At 35.7% G+C, this 25,740-nt stretch overlaps 1 protein-coding gene across 3 annotated transcripts in view; it reads right to left on the reverse strand.

The window, feature by feature from the left end:
- Nucleotides 1-25,740, reverse strand: part of cadm4 (cell adhesion molecule 4) — a 338,968-nt gene that overhangs the window by 64,180 nt on the left and 249,048 nt on the right. For all 3 annotated transcript variants that reach the window (XM_022674242.2, XM_049480676.1, XM_049480677.1), the window contains one exon: nt 5,334-5,480. In XM_022674242.2, the coding sequence (XP_022529963.1) occupies nt 5,334-5,480 (147 nt within the window). The remainder of the gene's footprint in view (nt 1-5,333; nt 5,481-25,740) is intronic.

Below are 25,740 nucleotides of genomic sequence, written 5' to 3' on the forward strand. Positions count from 1 at the left end.
CTTTGCGATTTTAACTCACTTCTCTTACTGAAGGAAGGCATTAAAAAGGCCAATTTAATGCATCTGCCATTAATCTACACTATTGGCTATGCATAGTCTATATGGAGCTTATACAGCTCTGGAAAAAAAAAATACCAAATTGAAAACCTCTGGAATATAGAGGAAGATGGATGATCACAAGCCATCAAACCACCAAACTGAACTGCTTGATTTTTTGCACCAGGAGTAAAGCAGCATAAAGTTCTCCAAAAGCAGTGTGTAAGACTGGTGGAGGAGAACATGATGCCAAGATGCTTAAAAAAAAACTGTGATTAAACTGTGGTTATTCCACCAAATATAACATGATTTCTCAACTTTTCTCACCCATTAAAACTTTAAGGATAATTCCTCATCACTAAAACCACCTTCACCAGATGAAACTGATTCAGAAACTGTTTCAGTCATCTGTTTATGAATAAAATAAGCTAGAGTGCTACAGAGAATAACTCTTTTCTTGATTAGGAGATCTGCGCAAGCACAGTTGCCAAACGAATCTGAAAAATCATATGTTGTTCTGGGTTCTTTTATGACCTCATGGATGAGATGTCCATGCCCTGGAGTAATTTCAGTAGGCCTGTCACTCCTGGGAAGGTTCACCACTGATTCTTGTTATCGTCATTTATGAATAACAGCTTTTACCGTGGTTCTCTGGAGTCCCAAAGCTTTAGAAATGACTCTGTAACCCTTTCCAGATTTATATATGTCAAAGACATTGTTTTATCATCTGTTGTAGTTGCAAGGAAATAACAATTGCATTGCTATTTATTGATTAACCACTGATACCACCATCACCAGATGCTTCAACGTGAGACTCTGAGAGACTCTGGTCTATTTTTCTGTACAAAAGTGTTTCAGTTAATCAATATTTCTAGAGTGCCTCATATGCACAGGCCCTCTTCAGGTCATACTGTGGTATCTCAGTAGGTTTAAGGTCAGGACTCTGCCTTGGCAAGTCTAAAATACAAATCCTCTTCTTTAGTTTGTTGTATTTTCTAATGTTAATTCAGTGTGTAGTCTGTAATAAGTGCAGGAATAGAACTAGTAATTCTAAAGGGTTCACTTACTTTTTCTAGCGTGCACTATTGGGTGCGCATCATTAGTGTAGTTAGATTATGTGTGTCTATTTTTTTTACTCAAATAATGAACAGAATTTCATATAAAGGAAAAAAAAAAGCTTTTTTTTTGTTTGTTAAATTTAAATTATGTTTGTTGTGTATGTTTAATTAAAGAACACAAACCACAGTTCATCTGCTTTTTAATGTAGGATCCCGTTAATTCCAAATAAACCTGTGCTGTATTGTTTATTCACATTATATGAGTTGTGTAGCTTGTTTATATCTGTGTATTTTTTGATGTCATGTTGAATCAAGAATCATCTCAATCCATTCTTCTTCCAGAGCCACACAATAAGTGAAGAGGATGAGGTGCCGTCGTTTCTCGCGATTCGTTTCTTGTAATAAGATGAAAGTTACTGTCAGGAATGAATGATAGTGACGGCGAGGAGGGAAAAAAAATGTCATTAGGGATTCGTTTCCAAAATGGTCTTTAAAAATAAATCCACGGTAATAAGCTAAAAGTGATTCAAAAGACAAATGGTGGCAGTTTAAATGCGTTTAAATGATGATAAAAGCTGGCTGTCGAGTGGAGAAACTGCGCAGATTGCTCAGATCTAACTTAAAAAAAAGGCTCTGCAGTGTAAAAACGAACGGGAAATACATAATAAATACGTAAAAAAAAAAAGATCAGTGTTTATGTTTTATGATTATGTTTTACAAGAGCAGTAGAGCAGTGGAGCTACGCTCATCTTCAAAACCTTAACCTTCACCTAAACTGCAAGCAATATAAACAGCTTACATGGTTAATATTTGCCCTTTACCTTTCTTATGTTACATTTCTTTTAAAAAGTGCTACTCTTTTTTTTATTAGTTTTTTAATAAAATGTAAAAGAAAATGAATTAAACTCAAGATATGAGTAGAAAATTCGTTTAGTTTCAAATTTACAAATGAAGCAATGTTTATTCGCCCTTGGCCAAACATACTGTATGTAATATAAATGGTTGGGGGGGGGGGGTGGCTGGTGTACAGTGTGTGTTTATCGAAAATGTGTTTTGATATATGTTTTTCACCAAAAATGAGCCAATGCCAATGAGTTTGAGTTAGAAAAAATATTTTTTTAGTATCATTAGATAAAAAATGAAAACGGGTCCCACAGACCCCGAACACCACACAAGAGTTAAAGGTCTCATTCCATCGTTTTTTCATTCATTTAAATTCTAGTCTAGTTGTGGTCTCTAGTATGAATGAATGTCATGTGAGCTGTTTTTGGTTAAAAAAAAAAAAAAAAAAAAAAAAAGGTTATCCGGTATAACACTGCTTTAATCCGGTGTAGGAGTGGGTGGGGAGACAATATAGGATCACGGCTCTTGCTTATGAATATTCATACATCCATACACTGAAATAAATGATGAGTAAAATTTACTTTAAAAAAGTTTCGCAACTTTCTGCATTTGCTTTTTTTTTAAGTACATTTAATTTTAGACAAATTTAAGTAGCTTCAACTCGGTTTCAAGACTTAAATGAGTAAATATAGAGTAAATAAGTGAACTGAACTTCATTCAATCCTTTCTTTTAGTAAACTTTACTTCATTTCTGCATACAATATTACCTAATTACAATTACTTCATATTTGAAAAAAGGAAATGCCAAAAGTTGCAAAAAATCCACCAGAGATCCTATTTAAATCTATAGTTACTTACACACAGAGGTGGGTAGTCCAGGTCCAGAAATTAAAAATCCACCCCTGGGCTTTGTTGGGTGAGCCGCAGTGGAACAAAACTTTTACAACAGGCAGTCGGAACCAACTTTTAACTAAGATTTTTACTTTTAACTAGTGTAAAAAGAACTGTTGAAAAAAAAAATAAATACAGCTAACTACCTATCTCAATTGTACTTGGCTGGTGGAGTTCCTCCATAGATAAATTTAAACCATTTGTTCTTTAGCTCTGAATTACTGGGTAAAGCATATAACACATAACAACACGGATGTGTTATTCGCACACATAACACAGGAATGAACTCCCATGCTGTTTCTACCGCTGTTATCTCCTATCTCTAATGCTTTTAGCGCTGCTTGTGGGCGGTCCTGAGCCGAGGTGGCCCTGGCCACGAATACTAATTCACGGGTTGACTTAGACACGATTTTTTACTAGCTACTGCAGACAATGGAGGTTGACGAAGAGTCTCATGTGCAGCATCCATATACAACTCAGATAGAACGTGGATTTTTAGCCAATTCAAGAACAAAAAATACTTATTTATTCCTTTATATATGTGATAATGTAGAAAATGTTTTGGTACACAGTGTTTGTATACACACACTCAAATCCTTATAGCAATGTTTCCACATCCAGTGCAAGCAAGGCCTCTTCCCTCAAGAGCAGAGGTGGTTTCTGAAGCGAATGAGCCACAAACCCCCCTGTTAGAACCTTGATTTCAGACGAAACCCTAAAGCAGCAGGTGTGTACAGACATTTAGAAATATACTGTAGTTCTAAACAGTTGCGGAAACTTCTCACAGTGTTATTCTGCTCAGTAGGAACAGAAATAAAAGCGTGTGTAATAAACTCTGCATTGTAAACTCGCTCTGTATTAAACAGTCTGAGCTCTTGTGAATTAAAAGGCCCATATCCTCTATTCTTCTTCCACTTTATACTGTTTTTCCCCAGAGGTCCACTTATAACGTTTGGGTGGGTTTATGCGCCAAAAACAGCCGTAATTCATCTTCACACCACCGTTTTTCCAGAAGCTCTTTATCCATTCGAATTACACAGTGTGTATATAGTGCCTTTCAGACTGATATACAGTGCTGTGCACAGGTTTTGGCCAGCGCTGCTCAAAATATGTGCTGCTGTTAATTGCTCAGCTAATAAAATTGAAAGTTTGAAGCCAAAGTTTGGGTACACTGCATGAAAAAGTATAGAAACAAAGTAGAACTACAGGGGAAGCTGAAACACCTGGTTTTAGAGCACAATAATGTATTGTGGTGACGGACAGTTCTGGTGGAAACAGGAGAGTTGAGGTGCACATTGAATTCTGCGTGATTTGATCAGCCGTGGTTTTATGTTTTTTTATTGGATACAATCCGGGTTAGCACCAGAACGAACATCACTTTCAGACAGCTTCCTCTCACAGCGTCCACAGTTAATCCTGTTGGATGTGGTTGGTCCTTCTTGGTGGTATCTCGCTGACATTACCCTGGAGACCGTGGCTCTTGATGCATCACAAAGACTTGCTGTCTTGGTCACAGATGCTCCAGCATGAGGTGCACCAATTTGCCATGAAACCTCCCACACTAAAATGACAGGTGTTTCAGTTTCATTGTCCAGCCCCTGTACTTCAGTACTGTACCTAAGTAAAGAGGGTTTTTTAAATGATTTTTTCTTATCTTTTTCTTTGTATTTGGTCTTTTTTTAAGTTTAACGTTTAATGTGCTTTAGCTCTACCTTCCCTTTATGATTTTTTTATTTTTAATTTTTGAAAATTGTTTTTAATTATTGCTTATTTATATTTTACTGTTTTATGTGTTAAGTTACCTTTAATTTTTCTTACCTATTTTTTTTTCTTACAACTATTAGTTTTATCTTATTTTTATCTTATTTGTTTCTATACGCTGGGTCTCTTTTTATTTGACAATCGCTACTCTATGTATTGGCTCTGTTGCTTGATTAATTGATTGATTGATTGATACTAAAATGCTGTATCTGTATTTACTGGAGTATTAATTATTATTTTTACTTCACTACTGAAGTACTTAAGTACTAAAATGCTGTATCTGTATCTACTGGATAATTATCAGTATTATTTTTTAGTTTAAAAGAGGATGCGTGGTGCTCATAAGCTTCAAGTTCTCTACTTGTTAGCTTCATTAGACTCGTAGCTAAGTGTTTGTGCTTGATCTTCATGTATTACTTTATATATTACTACAAAACTCAATCCAAAGTGTGGAAACTCATTATATTTGGGACACCATTGGGAAAATTCAATTAGCAGCAGCGTTAGCCTCATGGTTTTAGTGTCTTCTTGTTCTAAAGCAAAAAGCTAGTGATTTGAGAAGCTAATACATTGGTGGACCAGCACTTCTCAGCCTGAAGGGCTGGATTCCTCCACAGTTTGGTGTTTTTTTTTTTCTTGCTCAAGGAAATTGCCAGTCTATAACAGCTGGGAAATCATCAATCTGTGCTGGAATCCGTCCCTGAGCTAGCTGAAGCTCTAGCGTAGCTAGCATAGCGCGCTCACCTCGTGTTCCATTGAAGAACAGCGTTTGCCGGCGCGGGTTCTGGATGACCACGATGGATCCGTCGTAGTTCTGGAGGCGGCAGGAGATCTGCGCCGTCCCGCCCTCCAAAACCGTCACGTTCTCCGCCTGCACCGCCTGTCCCCGAGCTGAGAGAGAGAGAGAAGAGAAGAAGAAGAGAGCTTTTAATTACATGGTGCTTAGATCACCGCCTCGATCATTATCCTTATCCATTAGCACTTGCTGACAGTCTCCTCCTGTCCACCCAGCTCTGACTGACACGCCACTCACGAGCCGCGGCGGTAATGAGAGCCACAGCTCAGCGTGAATCACTAAACACACCCGGCACTCCCTACCAGCCACGCTGAGAACCACAAGGCCGGACTGCAGCTGCTAGCTATGTAGCATCACGCTAAGGAGTTTTTACTTAATTACTCTACTTAACCCTTTGAACTCTAGGCTGTTTTGATGTGGGTTTTTTTTTTATCTCTGTTTTTGTCAGTTCCTCTTTTTCAGGTGTTATAACACAGTAATTATATCAGAGAGTCACATGCCCTTATCTCTTTTACTCCAGAAGACATGCGGCTGCTCAAAAGTAAAAAAAAAATAATAATAATCATTTAAAATGTAAAAGGAAGCAGAATTGTTATATTTTCCTGGAACTGATCATGTTTTACTCAAAGTTTAACCAAGTGCCTGTTTTTTTTTTTTTTTTTTTTAACTTATTTTTGAATGTATAGACTTTAAATATATTCACACCTAAGATAAATTTTCAAAAATGGTTAGATTAGAGTGTTTATGAGTTAAAGAAAGCATAAGAATATTGATGATTAAAAGTTAATTTCATGGCTTATTAATTATTACTTTGACAAAATACATGGAGAAACAGCATCAGGCGGATTTATTTATTTTTCTTGATAATCAATAATCACACCTCTAGGATACTATATGTAGATTTCTAAAAAAAAAAAACCTGGCGCTCAGAGCAGCCTATGCCTTTCAGAATTGTGACACATTGATCAGGACACACAAAAAAAACATATATATATATACAAAAATAAATACAAATGTTTAGTGCCATACCTAGCTTTTGAGTCTGATATTTACTGATATTATTTGGTTTGAAACATCATATAAACATGTTTGAAGCACTAAAGGTAAATAATATTGGTTGGGGAAGGAGATCTTTTCACTTTTTTAGGTGTTTTTCTCTCAATGGGTTTCTTGTAGATTTAGCTTTACCGCACTGGGATGTTATTCATCACTATATTTAGATAGAGTAAGCTCCGCCCTTTCTAACCATATATGGAATATGTTTATGTGTGAAGGGATTCCTGAGTAATTAAGCTGAGAACACAAGGTGCGATTTTGGCCAGAAAATCCGCCCGTAGGGTTTTAAGGCTTAAGTAGTAAAATGCTGTATCTGTATCTACTAAAGTATTATTTATTATTTGAAGTTTTTTTTAGTCTGTGAAATCAGTAGAACCACAGGTCAGCGTGAATTAAAAAACACACCCAGCATTTCCTTCCAGCCGTGCTCCTCATCACAAGGCTAGCGTGGCCGGACTGCAGCTGCTAGCTATGTAGCATCAGGCTAAGTACCACGTCTCTCGTTTGACGCGTTCTCTCCTAATGTGCTCGCTGGCCCGTAGCGCTGGATGCCGCATTTGGCCGCCTCACATTCTGGGCTTTCTGCGCTAACTCCGCGCCGCTAATGTTTATTTGGGCAGCCAATGGCGGAGGCAGGCTGCTGCGAGCGAGCGGCGCATCATTAGCCTCGCTACAGACATGAAGACCCGGACGTCTGTCTCCGGTGAAGCGCAATTATCTGCAGCCCTGACAAGGAGGTCTCCTCATGAAGGGTGACTCATCGCTGCCGCGTCACCGGCGCGGATCACGGGGCTAAATTTGTCACTGCTCCTTCAGATGAGGCCCGGGAGCTCCATGCTGCAGCCTGATGCTTTAACCCGCGGGCTGAGAGCTTCTGACACCGGTTTCTTTAATACGCCTGAGGTACAAACTGCGTGTCGCATGATGGACGAAATGGAACAGAAAGATCATTTACCAAACACAATTTTATTCCCATTTGGATGCTTCTTAAAACTGGTGAAGATAAAATTAAAATCAATAATGCACGGCTAAAAAACTCTGATTTTGATTGTGTTTCTAATTCTATAAGCTAAATGCAGATACTTAATTGCAGATGTTATTTGCAAATTATACTTAATTACAAAGTTAGCTGTCGATTTTCATATATTTTTAATATATTATAAATATATTGCAAATATATGAGAGAAGCCAATTTCCTGAAGGAATCACTAAGTGGTTGCATAGCTAAAGTAGATTCAAATTCCAAGAAGTTGCTTTTGCTAAGTGGTTGCTAGGTGTTTTATATGGTGTTGAAAGGAGGTTGATACACAGTAGTATCCCAGTTGGTTGCTATGGTGTTGCTAAGTCATCGCTATGCTATCGCTAAGTGATTTCTAGGTAGTTGGTCAGGTGTTGCCAGGTGGTTTCTAAGGTGTTGTGCTTGATATAGTATAACAGTTGGTTGCTATGTAGTTCCTAGGTGGTTGAGCTACAGGTAATATTGTATGCAGAAATTAGAAAGTAAAGTTTACTAAAAGAAAGGATTGATTCAGCCAAAAATAATTAAGTAAAGGGTTTATTAATTAATTAATTTGCTAATTAAAGTACATATATCTGAAATTAAATTCACATTAAAAAGCAAATGCAGAAAGTTTATCGAAACTTTTTAAAAGTAAATTTTACGCATCATTTTTCAGTGTATATTTTGAAATAAGTATTTTAGAAATATATTGAATTAGGTTAAAAACTAAAAGTGTACTTCATTGTAGTCTATATATTTTTTTAAATACGCTATATTGTACTTTTTAAAAAGTATGATCAAAGTTTACTTTCAAACATTTGATGACAGAATAATGTTAATTAATGTACTTTTAATATATTTTAAGTAAGTGCATAAATCTATATTATAGTATATTTACAGCATACTTAGACAATTCTCAATATTATATGTTTTAAGTACAATAAAGTATTTATATATATATATATATATATATATATATATATATATATATACATTTTTTTTGTTTGTTTCTTTTTTTTTTTTCACCAGGGTAGTTAAGCAGCAAAGCTTTGATTAATTGCATGAAACAATGAAATATATAGGATATATATTTGACTACATAAAAAAAGCAAATGCAGAAAGATTTTGAAACTTTTTAAAAGTAAATTTTACGCATCATTTTTTCAGTATATATTTGGTAATAAGTATTTTAGAAATATACTGAATTACATTAAAAACTAAAAGTTTACTTCATAGTAATCTATATGTTTTTTTTTAAATACGCTATATTGTACTTTTTAAAAAGTATGATCAAAGTTTACTTTCAAACATTTGATGACATAAAATTAATTAATGTATTTTTTATATATTTTAAGTAAGTGCATAAATCTATATTATAGTATATTTACAGCATACTTAGACAATTCTCAATATTATATGTTTTAAGTACAATAAAGTATATATATATATATATATATATATATATATATATATATGTATATATGTATATATATACATATATATATTTATATACATATATGCATATATTTACATATATATTTTTTATATTTACATATATATTTTTTAGTTAAGCTGCAAAGCTTTGATTAATCGCTTGAAACAATAAAATATAGAGAATATATATTTGACTTTGGTCCTCTGCATCTTGTGTTGCAAACAGACATGACCTTTAACAAGGTTCCAGAAGGTGAGGGAAGGCGAGGGAGATGCTCATGCTGGATAAACTGTAATTAGAGAAATATAAACTGGACCTGAACTCCTGCTACGCTACGTCTTCTGTAGCTGCAGAAAACATCTCTCCTGCCCAAACGCTCCAGCTAATTAGCTTATGTCGGGAGTCGTAAGGCCCAATTAATCAGGTAACCACTGTGAAGTATAGGAGCGTAGTTGGGATAAGTTGAGCGGGGCATGCACGCACTCCAATACCCCCGGCAGGATGAGCATATTGTGGTGCACCTGTTATCTTCCACAGCAGTTGGTGTTTTCTTCTGCTGTGGTCTCCAGATATCTCCACACACTCGCACACACAGCAGAACCCGGAGTCCTGAACCAACACCTGCAGCGTCCTGCACTGTCCTGCAGTGTCCTGCAAGTGTCCTGAAAGTTCAACTCTTAACAAATAAATACTGTAAATACAGTGCAAGATAAGCACTGTGGTCCTGCCATGTCTGTATCATACAGGTATATTGCAATTGTATTGCACTGATGTGTATTGATTTCATTTTCCAGCAGGACTTGGCTCACTGCCTATATGCCACAATAACAACAATACATTATAAAAAATAAACACCTAAAACAGATTACTCTCTGTGTGTAATACATCTACACCGAAACGATAAAAATGATGAGTAAAATTTACTTTTAAAAAGTTTCGCAACTTTATGCATTTGCTTTTTTTTTTAAAGTAAATGTAATTTCAGATACATTAAAGTAACTTCAACTCGATTTTAAGACTTAAACGAGTAAAAATAGAGCAAATAAGTGAACTGAACTTCAGTCAATCCTTTCTTCATTTCGGCAAACAATATTATCTAATTACAATTACTTCATTTACACAATATTACTCAAATAATTCATGATGCATAATATATAACATTCCTGAAATTAAAATAGTTTTAGTTAAAACACACATTCAAATATTTACATAATTAAAAAAACATATTTTGTAAACAGACCAAGTCTCACTGTCTCAACACATGGATGACAGCAGCAGCACGTCTGGTCTTCAACCAGCCAAAACGGGCACATGTCACTCCGCTGCTCATTGAGCTCCACTGGCTACCAGTTGATGCTCGCATCAAATTCAAAGCTCTTACTATCGCCTACAAGGTGATGATAGAACAGGCTCCTTCCTACCTGCACTCGCTCCTGAAGGCTTACGCTACCTCCCGGCCGCTGCGCTCCTCCAATGAACGTCGCCTCGCTTTACCAAACAAACATTCACACAAAGCAATCCAGACTGTTCTCATACAGAGTTCCCCAATGGTGGAACAAACTACCTTCCACTACCAGATCAGGAGAATCTCTCACTATCTTTAATAAACTCCTGAAGACAGAGCTCTTCAAAGAGCACTTACTCTCCTAACACCTCTAACTACCTTCTACTACCAGATCAGGAGAATCTCTCGCTATCTTTAATAAACTCCTGAAGACAGAGCTCTTCAAAGAGCACTTACTCTCTTAACACCTCTAACTAACTTCCTTCTACTACCAGATCAGGAGAATCTCTCACTATCTTTAATAAACTCCTGAAGACAGAGCTCTTCAAACAGCACTTACTCTCCTAACACCTCTAACACACTAACTACTTCTAACCTCATCTCCTTCTTCCCCTCCTTCACTCCTCTATCCTATTATTCCCCTTTGTCCTCCTTTTATCCCTATCCAAAGATGTTTTTCCTTTAAACTTATTTTACATTGTACTTGACTATTGTAAGTCGCTTTGGACAAAAGCGTCTGCCAAATGTAATGTAATGTAATGTAATGTAATGACATGTGTGTTTTAACTAAAATATTTACATTTCAGGAATTATAATATATTATGTATCATAAATTATTTGAGTAATATTGTATAAAGTAAGTCACAGTAATTAGGTCATATTCTATGTAATATTTATGTCTTGAAACCGAGTTGAAGTTAACTTTTTTAAGTACATTTTACTCATAATTTTTTTCAGTGTACATAACATTTTGATGTGAACTGAATTACTGAAATGAAGTAACTTTTCAATTATATTCAATTATATTCCATTATATATGCACTAGTATCTCCATCGATGCCCAAGCAGAGGAAACCCGAGTTCTAAATGAATACCTGCAACGTCCTGCAAGCTCAACTCCACACAAATACATACTGTGTAAGATAATATCATACAGGTGTATAGCAATTGGAATATACTTCAACATACTTTGATTTTAACACTTAGTAAAACAGAAGATGCAATAAAGATTATATAATACTACACTTACAGTATATTGCAAACTAATGTTCATTGGCTTGAATGTTAAGGGCTCATACATCATACACCCTGCACAAAGCACATGTCACAATGCTCATTTCTATCTTACACCCCGCCAACAGTCTATTTTCACGCCTTGCATCTATACTGTTTATATACCAGAGTGTATAAGAGTTTAGGAATATATTAGGAATATGTGTTAAGGTAAATTTCTGGCGTATTGCTGATATTTTGTCGGTGAAAAAAAAACACAGGTGCGCCACTGACTGATTAAAACCCTGACAACAGTCAATCATCAGAGTTCATTCCTATAGGAGGTGCACAAAAATCAGTATCTCAGGAAATTAGAATATTATAAAAGACCAGTTGTTGCAACCAAGTGTTGGTGCACCACCCTGCCCTTTAAACAACCTGAATCCACTACTGTAGACCATCTAAACAGGCAAACTCAAGCTCAAACTGTTTTTAGGAGGTAAATTTACCAAGAAACATGTATTACATTTGATATTTTTCCGCCATACTCTATTCAAATGCTAATTCAAGTAGCGCTAGTGCTTTGGCTGCACTGACCTCTAAAAGAGTGATTTGTATAAAAGCACTGAAACAAAATCCAAAATCCAAAAATAAAGGAAATGCTAAATTTAGCAGTGTCTAATCACTACTCTCACGCAGTTCTTCTGTTCTTCTTTGCTTTCTGTAAATAAACACATGAGCGAGGCGCCGCACGCTGCACCCGTCAGTCTGGGGACTCTGTTATTATCTTTCATTCTGTGACTTTGCTGCGTCTGCTAGGTGAGTTAACAAACACGCTAACTGCTACTTTATGCTTTTTCAACTGAGCTGCACACTGAGAGGCACCCCACTGCTGCCAAGCACACCAGGTATTACACTCTTTCTACCGCAACCCAGCGAACGACAGAATCCTACCACCAGATTATAATTGGTGAACTTTGTGGTTTTACTGTTTCTGCTGTGTGTGTGGCTATAATTATAGCCACAGAGCTAAAATAGGCAAGCTAGCTAATTGCCTTATGTGTTTGTGGTAACAACAAGTGTCTACCGATGTACACAGCAGCCATACAAGTTGTCTACACTTGTTTTATCCAAAGGTGTTCTTTTCCCCCATTGGTTTGGTTTGTTTTCACACAGGCACTAACCTAAACGCAGCAAAATGAGCCCAAACAAACCCCAAGAAAGCAAAGTGTCTTCAGTGATTGGTCAGAGCTGTGTAGTGCGTGAGTAAGAAAGGACATATAATAATAGCTAAAGAGTAAAAAATATATCTGTGATTTTTTTTTTTTTTTCAAAAAATTCAATTTTCAATTATAATCCTTTTTTTTTTTCCCCCTACTAAAAATCAAAGTACAGATGACAAAGAAATGGTTCAAAACTAGGTTTACCTGTACAAAAATAAATATATATTAAAAAGTAATATTTTTTTTATTCTTTTCCACAATGAATCACGGATTCTCACCAGAGAGTGATGAGGCTGCAGTTTTTAGAAACGGTAAGATCTATTTCTAGTTAAATATATGCTTTTTTTTCCACCGGGTGTTTGTGTCAAAAGTACTGAAAAAGTGCTGAAACTTTTTTGAGCTGAATGTTTACAAAATATGCGCGGGTTAGTCAGCGGGAGGGGCCGGTAACCAAGGTACGACGGATAAATACTTCAGAAAAGAGGAGCTTTTTCAGATATTTTCGATTAAAAAGATAAAATATCTGTATTTAAAAATTGTGATTGCTCTATTTTGAAAATCATATTTAAACTGTAATTCGAATAAACCAAATTAATTGTGTAAATCGCCCATCCAGATATGGATACTTTGCAATACAGTGTAAACAGAGTGACACTAAACTATATATACTATATATATATATTTTTTATTAATAGCTGTAATGTGTTCCTTCGCTTTTATTGTGGTCATTTCTGCCTCTACAGTGCCCTCTCAGGTTTAACTGTGCTATAGGCGAGGACGATGTTTCTGTGTACTTTGATACACGATATGTATGTAACAATATGTATTTGTAAAAATCATTAATCATAAAGTCATACATCATTAATCATTAATACCACCCCCCCGGTGACGTCCAACCATTTCCATGCATCTCACTGCTTCTGCCACACCCCTAAACCCATACATCACTTAGTGCCATTTTTTTTTACCATTTTTTATACTTGGAGTGAGCTTAAGGTGGAGTCAGCTAAAAAAATAATTCCCTTTAAGTTTGAACACTTTTCAAAAATGTTATTTTTCTACATGCATCCAAGATTCTATCCAACTTTCCAAAACTGAAGCAGCACAGGGAAATAAAAAAAGTTTTTGGTACATAATGAGATTTTGCCTGTAAAAATTTTTTTTTTTTTTTAATTCACTGTTGTCTAAGAGTTAAGAGCTGTAGTTTAATACCAGCTTCTGAAGTTTGCGCAGCTTTCAATGAACATAGGCGTCCTTGTAGAAGACGTAGAGAAGAATTACAGCGGCAAAATAAGAGGGAATTGAGGAATATCGCCTGTAGCGAGGAGATATTTGGCTGGGCGAATCCGCCCGCCACTTATTGGCCTTCTCGTCCGACTTCATTTAAATTTAATTTAGTCCGACTTAATCAGGTTTAGAGCCTCCGTGCTCCATTCACCAGAGAAGGGTGTGCGGGTTAATAAAACATTGACAGGCGAGGTATTGAGCCGACATATAAAAAAAAAAAAAGAGGGAAGAAGAAAAAATGCGGGGATGAAAAGAGGTACTGTGACGGAATATATCCTCCGTTCTTTTTTTCTTCTTCTTCTTCTTCTTCTTCTTTTTCTTTTTTTTCCTTGACAAGCGCTATTGTAATCCAGCCGTTATTACTTTTCCTGTTCCTCACATCAATATTGTGATTCATATCTGAGCGATCGGCAATGGCGTCGCCATTCCAATTATTATTCTAATGACGGTTATTAGTCAGCACTTTGGTGCCTACACACTCAGCCGCTATTGTTTTAATGGGCCCTAATTGTCCTAGCGGTGCTATACATCAAGCGGAGGCTCGGGGAATGAAGGGACGGCAATGAAAGGCTTCGAAAAAACGAACAAGCGCCGCGGAATTAGCGACGGAAACCCGCTCCAAAACGCGCTCGAGTGAGAAGCGAAACAAAATGCCGCTAATTGAGAGCCCGCTGAATGGCGTCCAGCTGCCTACTCTTCGCGAAAAATGGCTGAAAATGGCTGGAACGAAGGGGCAGGAAAAACAAACGACTTGAAAAGGAGGAGTGGGTGAGCATTACGAAGAGAGAAAAGAGAAAAGAAGAGAAAATAAGAGGAAAGCTGCAAGACTCAGATAATCAATCCCTCTCCTCAGGAAATGTCTGGATGGGAACAGTTGGTGAGAATTGCATCAACACTGCTATCAACACCGAGATTTAGCCACCTGTGAACACAAGCATCGAGATGTGTTGGACGTGTTGATGGGCAAACATAAGCTGGGAAAAAAAGAAGAGGGAAATAATCCAGGGATCCAGCCACTAGGGGGCGACCAAGAGAATAAGCGTTATTGTGTCGTCAAACAATGTGATAATGATGATGATGATGATGATAAACATCAAAACTGATCAAACCTTTGCTGCTCAACACTGTTCATCAACCCATTCATCCTGAAAGATCACATGTACACCCCTGTCCTGAGTTCTAATCGAATGATTTTCACTGTATTATTCAGTGAGTTGTCCAAAAAAATCGAGCAAGAACCAATCAATATCTCTGCTTAAAAACGACACAAAAACACACTGGTAGAAATATTACAGCATGAACCACACTACTAGTGCATCTCAAAGAATTTGAATTTCATTAAAACGTTACTTTATTTCAGTAATTTAACCCTTTCAGACCTGAACTATGTTCCACTGATGGGAAAATATAAAAATATAACAGTGCTGTTTGGTCTGTGATGTACAGAAAACAGGACTTTAAAGTTTTAATATAAACTCTATATAAAATGAAATCCAAATAACACAAAAAAAGGTTTTTTTTGCATTTTAGCAATTTTATTTCTCCAACCAAAATAAAGATAATAAAAAGTGTTCTAAACCTCATAAAATTAGTTAAAATATAGCTCCTAACTATGCTTCATCGGCTCTATACTATAGTGCTTCCAAGCCCTATAGTCTGAGTTGCTTTATATTTCCCAGTGCAGTGGGCGGGGCTAAACTACTACTACTGTTTCATTGGCTGGTACATTTTTTTATAGGGTGGTCAATTTCATGGTGGACAACAGGCCTCAATACTGTTATGTTCAACTAAACATTAATTAAAAAAGAAAATATGGGATGTCCATTGTAATGGACACAGGGTCTGAATGGGTTAAAGTTTACAAAATGTGAAACTCGTATATGACATGTTTTAAACAGAGAGTGATCAATTTTAAGCGTTTATTACTTTACATTTATTGTTGGTGTTGATGATGATTATGGCTTACAGCCATAACAACCCAAACAACCCAAAAATCAGTGTCTCAGAAAATTAAAATATTATATTATAAGACCAACTTTTGGCCTTTTGTGCCAAGTCCTGCTGGAAAATGAAATCCACATCTTGATAAAAATGGTCAGCAGTGCTGTAAAATTTATGGGGGAAGCACTGCACTGACTTTGGACTTGATAAAACACAGTGGACCATAAAATAATTCTTAGTAAATAAAAAAATAAAATGATCATCTACCTACTATTATCTATCTCATTCATTATTATGGTTATACTATTATATACTTATTCCTAAAAATGATTCTGTGAGGATCTAAATGTTAATATATTGTAATAATAATAATAATAATAATAATAATAGTTTATTAGTCTAATCACTCCTGTTTGGAAGTATTGCCAACTACTCCTGCTGCACTATTTAATACTGTCTTTATGTTTATGGTTTCTGCTTAGTTTTTTAATACTTCTAATTTGGAGTTCCCCTTTATTTTCTTCACCTAGTTGTTGGTCTTCTGGTTGTCGGTACCTGTAGTTTTGCTTTCTATTGCCTGTGTTCGATTACAGTCGTTTACAATATCACCTTTTTTTATATTACAGGTAATTTTTTCCCTTTTTTTTGCTGTCTGAAACGTTTGACTCTGAACTGCCTCTAGTGGATATAATGCGTAATATCCATGCCAATGTAAAGCACTCAGAATCACGTGGCCTGTGACGGTCACATCATTTAAAACAGTATTTTTATTTCCGTTAATCAACCCTTAAACCTAAACCTAACCCGAACCTCAACCATGAATCAACCCTTAAACCTACTCCTAAGCCTAACCTTAACCATGAATCAACCCTAAAACCTAAACCTCACCATGAATCAACCCTTAAACCTAAACCTAACCCTAAAAAGCTAACCCTAATCCTAAAACCTAACCATAACCCTACAACCTAACCCTCACCATGAATCAAACCTTAAACCTAAATGTGACCCTTAGATCAACCATTAATCAACCCTTAAACCTAAACCTAACCCAAACCTCAACCATAAATCAACCCTAAAACCTAAACCTAACCCTTAAACCTAACCCTAACCCTAAAACCTAACCCTCACCATGAATCAACACTTAAACCTAAATGTAACCATCAGATCAACCATTAATCAACCCTTAAACCTAAACCTAACCCAAACCTCAACCATGAATCAACCCTTAAACCTACTCCTAAGCCTAACCTAAACTTTAAATCCAACCCTACTCCTAAGCCTAACCTTAACCATGAATCAACCCTAAAACCTAAACCTCACCATGAATCAACCCTTAAACCTAAACCTAACCCTAAAAAGCTAACCCTAATCCTAAAACCTAACCATAACCCTAAAACCTAACCCTCACCATGAGTCAAACCTTAAACCTAAATGTGACCCTTAGATCAACCATTAATCAACCCTTAAACCTAAACCTAACCCAAACCTCAACCATAAATCAACCCTAAAACCTAAACCTAACCCTTAAACCTAACCCTAACCCTAAAACCTAACCCTCACCATGAATCAACACTTAAACCTAAATGTAACCATCAGATCAACCATTAATCAACCCTTAAACCTAAACCTAACCCGAACCTCAACCATGAATCAACCCTTAAACCTACTCCTAAGCCTAACCTAAACTTTAAATCCAACCCTACTCCTAAGCCTAACCTTAACCATGAATCAACCCTAAAACCTAAACCTCACCATGAATCAACCCTTAAACCTAAACCTAACCCTAAAAAGCTAACCCTAATCCTAAAACCTAACCATAACCCTAAAACCTAACCCTCACCATGAGTCAAACCTTAAACCTAAATGTGACCCTTAGATCAACCATTAATCAACCCTTAAACCTAAACCTAACCCAAACCTCAACCATAAATCAACCCTAAAACCTAAACCTAACCCTTAAACCTAACCCTAACCCTAAAACCTAACCCTCACCATGAATCAACACTTAAACCTAAATGTAACCATCAGATCAACCATTAATCAACCCTTAAACCTAAACCTAACCCGAACCTCAACCATGAATCAATCCTTAAACCTACTCCTAAGCCTAACCTAAACTTTAAATCCAACCCTACTCCTAAGCCTAACCTTAACCATGAATCAACCCTAAAACCTAAACCTCACCATGAATCAACCCTTAAACCTAAACCTAACCCTAAAAAGCTAACCCTAATCCTAAAACCTAACCATAACCCTAAAACCTTACCCTCACCATGAGTCAAACCTTAAACCTAAATGTGACCCTTAGATCAACCATTAATCAACCCTTAAACCTAAACCTAACCCAAACCTCAACCATAAATCAACCCTAAAACCTAAACCTAACCCTTAAACCTAACCCTAACCCTAAAACCTAACCCTCACCATGAATCAACACTTAAACCTAAATGTAACCATCAGATCAACCATTAATCAACCCTTAAACCTAAACCTAACCCAAACCTCAACCATGAATCAACCCTTAAACCTACTCCTAAGCCTAACCTTAACCATGAATCAACCCTAAAACCTAAACCTCACCATGAATCAACCCTTAAACCTAAACCTAACCCTAAAAAGCTAACCCTAATCCTAAAACCTAACCATAACCCTAAAACCTAACCCTCACCATGAATCAAACCTTAAACCTAAATGTGACCCATAGATCAACCATTAATCAACCCTTAAACCTAAACCTAACCCAAACCTCAACCATAAATCAACCCTAAAACCTAAACCTAACCCTAAAACCTAACCCTAACCCTAAAACCTAACCCTCACCATTAATCAACCCTTAAACCTAAACCTAACCCGAACCTCAACCATAAATAAACCCTAAAACCTAAACCTAACCCTTAAACCTAACCCTAACCCTAAAACCTAACCCTCACCATGAATCAACACTTAAACCTAAATGTAACCATCAGATCAACCATTAATCAACCCTTAAACCTAAACCTAACCCAAACCTCAACCATGAATCAACTCTAAAACCAAAATCTAAACCCTAACCCTAACTTCAACCATGAAACATAAAATATTACAAAACAAAATATATTTGCAACATGCAGAAATGAAGTAAAGGTTACTAAAAGTAAGGATTGGCTGAAGTTCAGTTCACTTAGTTACTCTATATTTACTCTTTTAAGTCTTTTTTTTAATACAGGTACTTTTTTCCCAATTTGATGCTGTCTGAAACATTTGACTCTGAACTGCTCTCTAGTGGATATAATGCTTAATATCCATGCCAATGTAAAGCACTCAGAAGCATGTGGTCAGTGAGGGTCACATCATTTAAAACAGTATTCATTTTTGTATGTTAAGTGCATGCATAAATTAAATGCCGTTCGAACACACACACACAAAAAAAAAATATATATATATAAATATATTCCGCCTTCAGAAATATTATAAAACAATGTATTAGGCATCAGACAGAATGAAGAGCCAGTATCTTTCTGTGAGGTAGTCTAGTCTTCACATGTTCTTAAAAAAAAGAGTCTTCAGATGTCTGGTTTCATCTCATTTAATTCTGCAGAAGTGAAAAAGGTGTGGGATTCCCTTTCAGCTCCTGGACAGCTTAGCTTCTGGCCACACCTCCCACTTTCGAGTTTTACCACTTCATTTAAAACCAAAAGGATCCTAAAGAGGGGAAAAGAGAGCCGAGCAGACAGCAGTTCCGAAGCTGATAGACGCTGGAGGTGCTCAGAAGTTCTGTAGGAGGGTTTTCACACTAGTCTTTTTTCTGGACCTGGCAGAGCTTGCTTGTTTGGTTAAGTGTGAAAGTGTGGAGCTGGAGACTGGTCCATAGTACAGATCCTTCAGCCTCAGTCATGGATCAACCCTAAAACCTAAACTTAGGCCTAAAACCATGAATCAACCCTTAAACCTAAATGTGACCCTCAGATCAACCCTGAATCAACCCTTAAACCTAACCCTAAAATCTATCCCTAACCATGAATCAACACTTAAACCTAAACTTAACCCTAACCCTAAAACCTAAAGCTAACCCTAACCTCAACCATGAATCAACCCTAAAACCTAAACCTAACCCTAACCCTAAAACCTATACATCAACCATGAATCAACCCTTAAACCTAAACCTAACCCTAAGCCTAACCTAAACTTTAAATCTAACCCGTCTACTAAACCTAACCTGAACCATGAATCAACCCTAAAACTCAACCCTCACCATTAATCAACCCTTAAACCTAACCCTAACTCTACTCCTAAGCCTAACCTCAACCATGAATCAACTTTTAAACCTAAACCTAAACCCTAACTTCAACCATGAAACATAAAATATAACAAAAAAAAAATATTTTTGTAAAAAAATAAATAAATAATATATATATATATATATATATATATATATATATATATATATATATTGTATGCAGAAATGTCCTGAGTTCCTCCAAGTTAAAGAAGTTTTGCTTACTCCTACTGAGTCGTTACTACTCAGGACTTTTTACTGCGAGACTTTTACTTTTACACGACAGCTTCCGGCTGCTCCGTCCTCCTCTTGGCGAGCAGCGGGAGATCGGAGGGGGAAAGAAAGACCGAGAGGGAGATGGATTAATCTTGACCCCATTAAAATCAGGCCGTATAAAACGGGCCCACTCAACATACTCAGAACGAGATTAAACGAGAAGGTGAACGGATCGATACGGGTCTTTACCGAAGCAATGAAAAGAGGATAAATAATTGAAAATAAATAATAGGAAAAAAACAAAAAAAAAAACAGTCGTGTGGGGCTGCAGTAGTCGTCTGGGCCATGCGAGGGCAGTGCGACGGTGCAGTGAAGAGAGGAAAATAAAATAAAAAATCGGCCTGAAAATCAGATGTAATTTAGCACATTTAGAAAAAAAATAATGAGTAAAATTGACTTAGAAAAAGTTTAGCAACTTTCTGCATTTGCTTTTTTTTAAGTAAATTTTATTTCAGATAAATTTAAGTAACTTCAACTCAGTTTCAAACTTAAATGTTACACAGAGTAAATAAGTGAACTGAACTTCAGTCAATCCTTTCTTAAAAAGTACTGAAAAATTGTAATGAAGTAAAAGTACCTTTACTTTGCTAAAATTCTACTCCAGTAAAAGTAAAAGTACCCATCTAAAAATCTACTCGAGTAAAAGTAAAAGTACCCATCTAAAAATCTACTCAAGTAAAAGTAAAAGTACCCATCTAAAATTGTACTCGAGTAAAAGTAAAAGTACCCATCTAAAAATCTACTCAAGTAAAAGTAAAAGTACCCATCTAAAAATCTACTCAAGTAAAAGTAAAAGTACCCATCTAAAATTCTACTCGAGTAAAAGTAAAAGTACCCATCTAAAAATCTACTCGAGTAAAAGTAAAAGTACCCATCTAAAATTCTACTCAAGTAAAAGTACCCATCTAAAATTCTACTCAAGTAAAAGTAAAAGTACCCATCTAAAAATCTACTCGAGTAAAAGTAAAAGTACCCATCTAAAAATCTACTCGAGTAAAAGTAAAAGTACCCATCTAAAAATCTACTCGAGTAAAAGTAAAAGTACCCATCTAAAAATCTACTCAAGTAAAAGTACCCATCTAAAATTCTACTCAAGTAAAAGTAAAAGTACCCATCTAAAAATCTACTCGAGTAAAAGTAAAAGTACCCATCTAAAAATCTACTCGAGTAAAAGTAAAAGTACCCATCTAAAAATCTACTCGAGTAAAAGTAAAAGTACCCATCTAAAAATCTACTCGAGTAAAAGTAAAAGTACCCATCTAAAATTCTACTCAAGTAAAAGTACCCATCTAAAATTCTACTCAAGTAAAAGTAAAAGTACCCATCTAAAAATCTACTCGAGTAAAAGTAAAAGTACCCATCTAAAAATCTACTCGAGTAAAAGTAAAAGTACCCATCTAAAAATGTACTCAAGTAAAAATAAAAGTACCCATCTAAAAATCTACGCAAGTAAAAGTAAAAAGTACTCAATTTAAAATACTTTGAGTAAAATAACATAGTTATTTTTAATTATTTGATGTAAAAAAAGTAAAAACAAATCATAAATTAAATATTTTTAATCCACTATTATTCCACATAATAATTTGGACCTTTCAGCCAGTATTTGTTCAGACCACCCCGTAAAACAAGTGGCTTAGGTTTCTATGACCAGTTTTTTTTTCTTTAGTGTTAAAGGTAATATAGGGAACTATAAACTGTATTTTTATAATTTTACAGTTCATTATTATTTTTTAACTTGCCATTGCTGTGCTTTAACTGCTATTTACATGTTTTTTTTTTTACATTTTAACATTTAAGCAGATTGTTTAATGATAAAAAAATACTTACCACCACATGCATTTTATTTTTTACTCAGTAATTGGGAGTTTTCCAATGTAGCAAACTAAATTACTTACCTATTTTAAAAAATACTTAAAAATTACAAATTACTCATAAAATCTACTCAATTACAGTAACTTGAGTAAATGTAATTCTTTACTTTCCACCTCTGCCTAATTACAATTACTTAATTTATACAATGTTATTATATATAATTTTAGTTAAAACACACAGTCAAATATTTACATAATCTCAAAGATTTATTTTGTAAACAGACCAAATCTCACTGTCTCAACACATGGATGCATGTAATATATTATTTTTATTTTTTTAATAAACTAGTATAAAGAATGTATTACATTCCATCCATGTGTTGAGACAGTGTAATATGTGTGTTTTAACCCTTGTGTGGTGTTCATATTTTTGTTACTCGTTTACTTTGTTACTTGTATTTAATTCATCAAAATTAAGCAATTTTACATTAAAATGCTTTACCCATGCTCGCTTCACCTAAATTGCAAGCAATATAAACAGCTTACATGGTTAATATTTGCCCTTTACCTTTCTTATGTTACATTTCTTTTAAAAAGTGCTACTCTTTTTTTATTAGTTTTTTAATAAAATGTAAAAGAAAACGAATTAAACTCAAGATATGAGTAGAAAATTCGTTTAGTTTCAAATTTACAAATGAAGCAATGTTCATTAGCCCTTGGCCAAACAGACTGTATGTAATATAAATGTGTAGGGGGGGGGGGGGGTGTACAGTGTGTGTTTATCAAAAATGTGTTTTGATATATGTTTCTCACAAAAAATGAGCCAATGCCAATGAGTTTGAGTTAGAAAAAACATTGTTTTAGTATCATTTGATGAGAAATGACCACAAACACCACACAAGGGTTAACAAAAAAATATTTACATTTCAGAAATTATAGTATAATATTATGTATCATAAATTATTTGAGTAATATTGTATGAATTAAGTCATTATAATTAGGTAATTAGGTAAAATAATTAAAAGCAAATGCAGAAAGTTGTAAAAAAAAATTAAAAAGTCAATTTTACCCATCTTTTTTTTTTTTTTAGTGCATGGCTATAATTTCTGAACGAACGAACAAACAAACTGAGGAACAATAAACAATAAATAAACAGCGGCATATTGGGGTGAATAAATAAACCCGGCTGCGTGCGGCGCTTCCTGTAATGCTCTCTGGGATGCAGCGGTGAGTTATGGGAGATGTAGGCGAGCCGGATTTAGAGGGTTTGGGAGGAGGCCAGGTACAGAGCTGATATTGCTGGATGCACTAAATCCATAGCGCCGCTCCCCAGCTCGGGATTAGCCAGCTGAGTTACAGCCTCCGAGGTACAGGAGGGCCCACACAGCGCACACACACACACACACACCGCACACACACACACACAATGCTGGCAAATCCGCTTCACACACACACACAGACTAGCAGACACACCAGGAGGAAGAGGAACACACTGAGTGAGACCTCAAACTTTCCAGACGAATGAGATGAATGGGGGAGTGTGCGCATCCCTCCAATTCCTTTTTTAGTATGTGTTTCTGTTTGATGTGAGCTTTTGTTCCTCTAAACTAGAAAGCTCTTTATTCTTCCCTCTCATTTCAGCAGGAAGTGTCTACAGCGGGAGAAACACACAGAGCAAGAGAGAGAAAAAAAGAGAGAAAGAAAGAGAGAGAGAGAGAAGGAGGCACTGAGTCTGTATGAGTTTAAAAAAAATATATATATATTTTATAGTCAACATATACAGCTCTGAAAAAAAAGAGACCGCTTAAAAATGATTGAAATTATTGATTTTACCAAATTAAAAACCTCTGGAACATAATCAAGATGAAGATGGATCATCACAAGCCATCGAACCAAACCATCAAGCTGAACTGCTTGACTTTCTGCACCAGGAGTAAAGCAGCATAAAGTTATCCAAAAGCAGTGTGTAAGACTGGTGGAGGAGGAGAACATGATGCCAAGATGCTTAAAAACAGGACTGTATTGGACTGTAGTCTGCGTGTTTGCCGCATTAAAACAAGCTACGTGGGACGAACTAGTTCCCGCTAGTTGCGAGATCACTCAGAGTTCCTCGGCGTAGCGCTGTCAGGCGGCATTTACGAGCGCTAAGTGCTAATCGCTAACTGTGCTGTTCAAAATATTGGAAGTGTAAGCTTGCTATAAATAATTGGAAGTGCTTTACTCACAAAAATAAACCGTTTTCTGCTGAATTAGAAAGAAATCATGGCGACACCCTTGTTCCTTACTATTGTCGTATTTTTTGTTTATGTGTGCCTTATGATTCGATGTTTCTTATATATATATGAAAAAAGATCAGAAAATAGACATTCATTGATTATAAGTGCACCTTGTAATACAAGCACCTTATAATACTCTGTAAAATATGGTATATTTTTGGCATTTAGCTGATGCTTTTATCCAGAGCGACTTACATAGTTGTTCCTGTTACAGAGTTGGGCCAATGTAGTGTTAGGAGTAGGGGTGTGCCATTTTGCATCGCACGCAATAATATCGGCAAAATTTTTGCATATGGTGAATGATACTATACCCTGAAATATTGTGCCATATCACCCACCTCTAATTATCACATCAGGGTACAACCTTTTTTTTACTGTTCTCATTTCCCATTAAATATCTACTAGATACAGATTATAATATAATTCTGTCCAGTATCACTTATTTTATATGGAGATTTTTGGAGTGCATTATTATTAGTCTCATCACATTCTGGATCATTGACGTCTATTACAAATCTGATAAAATTATTGTATATATGTATATATTTTTTTTTTATCTCAGTTAGTGGTGTGCCATATCATATCGTATCACATCGTATGCAACAATACAATTTAATTTAATTTAAATTATTTTTTTTTAATATTTTCTTTTTATGTTTTGTCAGCAAATGCAGCAAAGCAGCCCCAGACCATCACACTACCACCACCATGTTTTATATTTAGTATGATGTTCTTCCAAAAAGTTCCATTTTTTTTTTTACATTTTTTACATCAGTCCAAAGAATATTTATCCGATGTTCCTGGAGATCGTCAAGATGTTTGTGGGTAAATGTGAAACAGTAGAGACCATTTTCGACCAGTCTCTTTTTTTATTATTTATTATTGAATCCTTAACAATGATCTTAGCTGAGGAAGAAGAGGCCTGCAGTTCTGCAGTTCTTTAAATGTTGTTCTGGGTTCTCTTGTGACCTCCTGTATGAGTTATCCAAGCCCTTCTGGAATAATTTTCTGTTAGGGGTGTGCCATGTTATATCGTATGCAATATGACATTTTGTTGCTGTAGTGTATTTTTGAAATATTTTTTGGTACCACTCTAAAATAAGACTACCTTTATAAAGGGGTTATAAATGGTTCACAACTAGTTTATTAATGGTAACCTATTAGGTTGTTAATGCCTTATAAATCATCATTAATCAGTTATAACACATACGTAGAAAGGGCAACAATATAGATGGCTGTGGGTTCACTATTTGACAAACAACAGGTCATTGTTGCCCTTTCTACGTATGTGTTATAAC

This window comes from Astyanax mexicanus, chromosome 6 (assembly GCF_023375975.1).
Source record: "Astyanax mexicanus isolate ESR-SI-001 chromosome 6, AstMex3_surface, whole genome shotgun sequence".
NCBI classification, from domain to species: Eukaryota; Metazoa; Chordata; class Actinopteri; order Characiformes; family Acestrorhamphidae; genus Astyanax; species Astyanax mexicanus.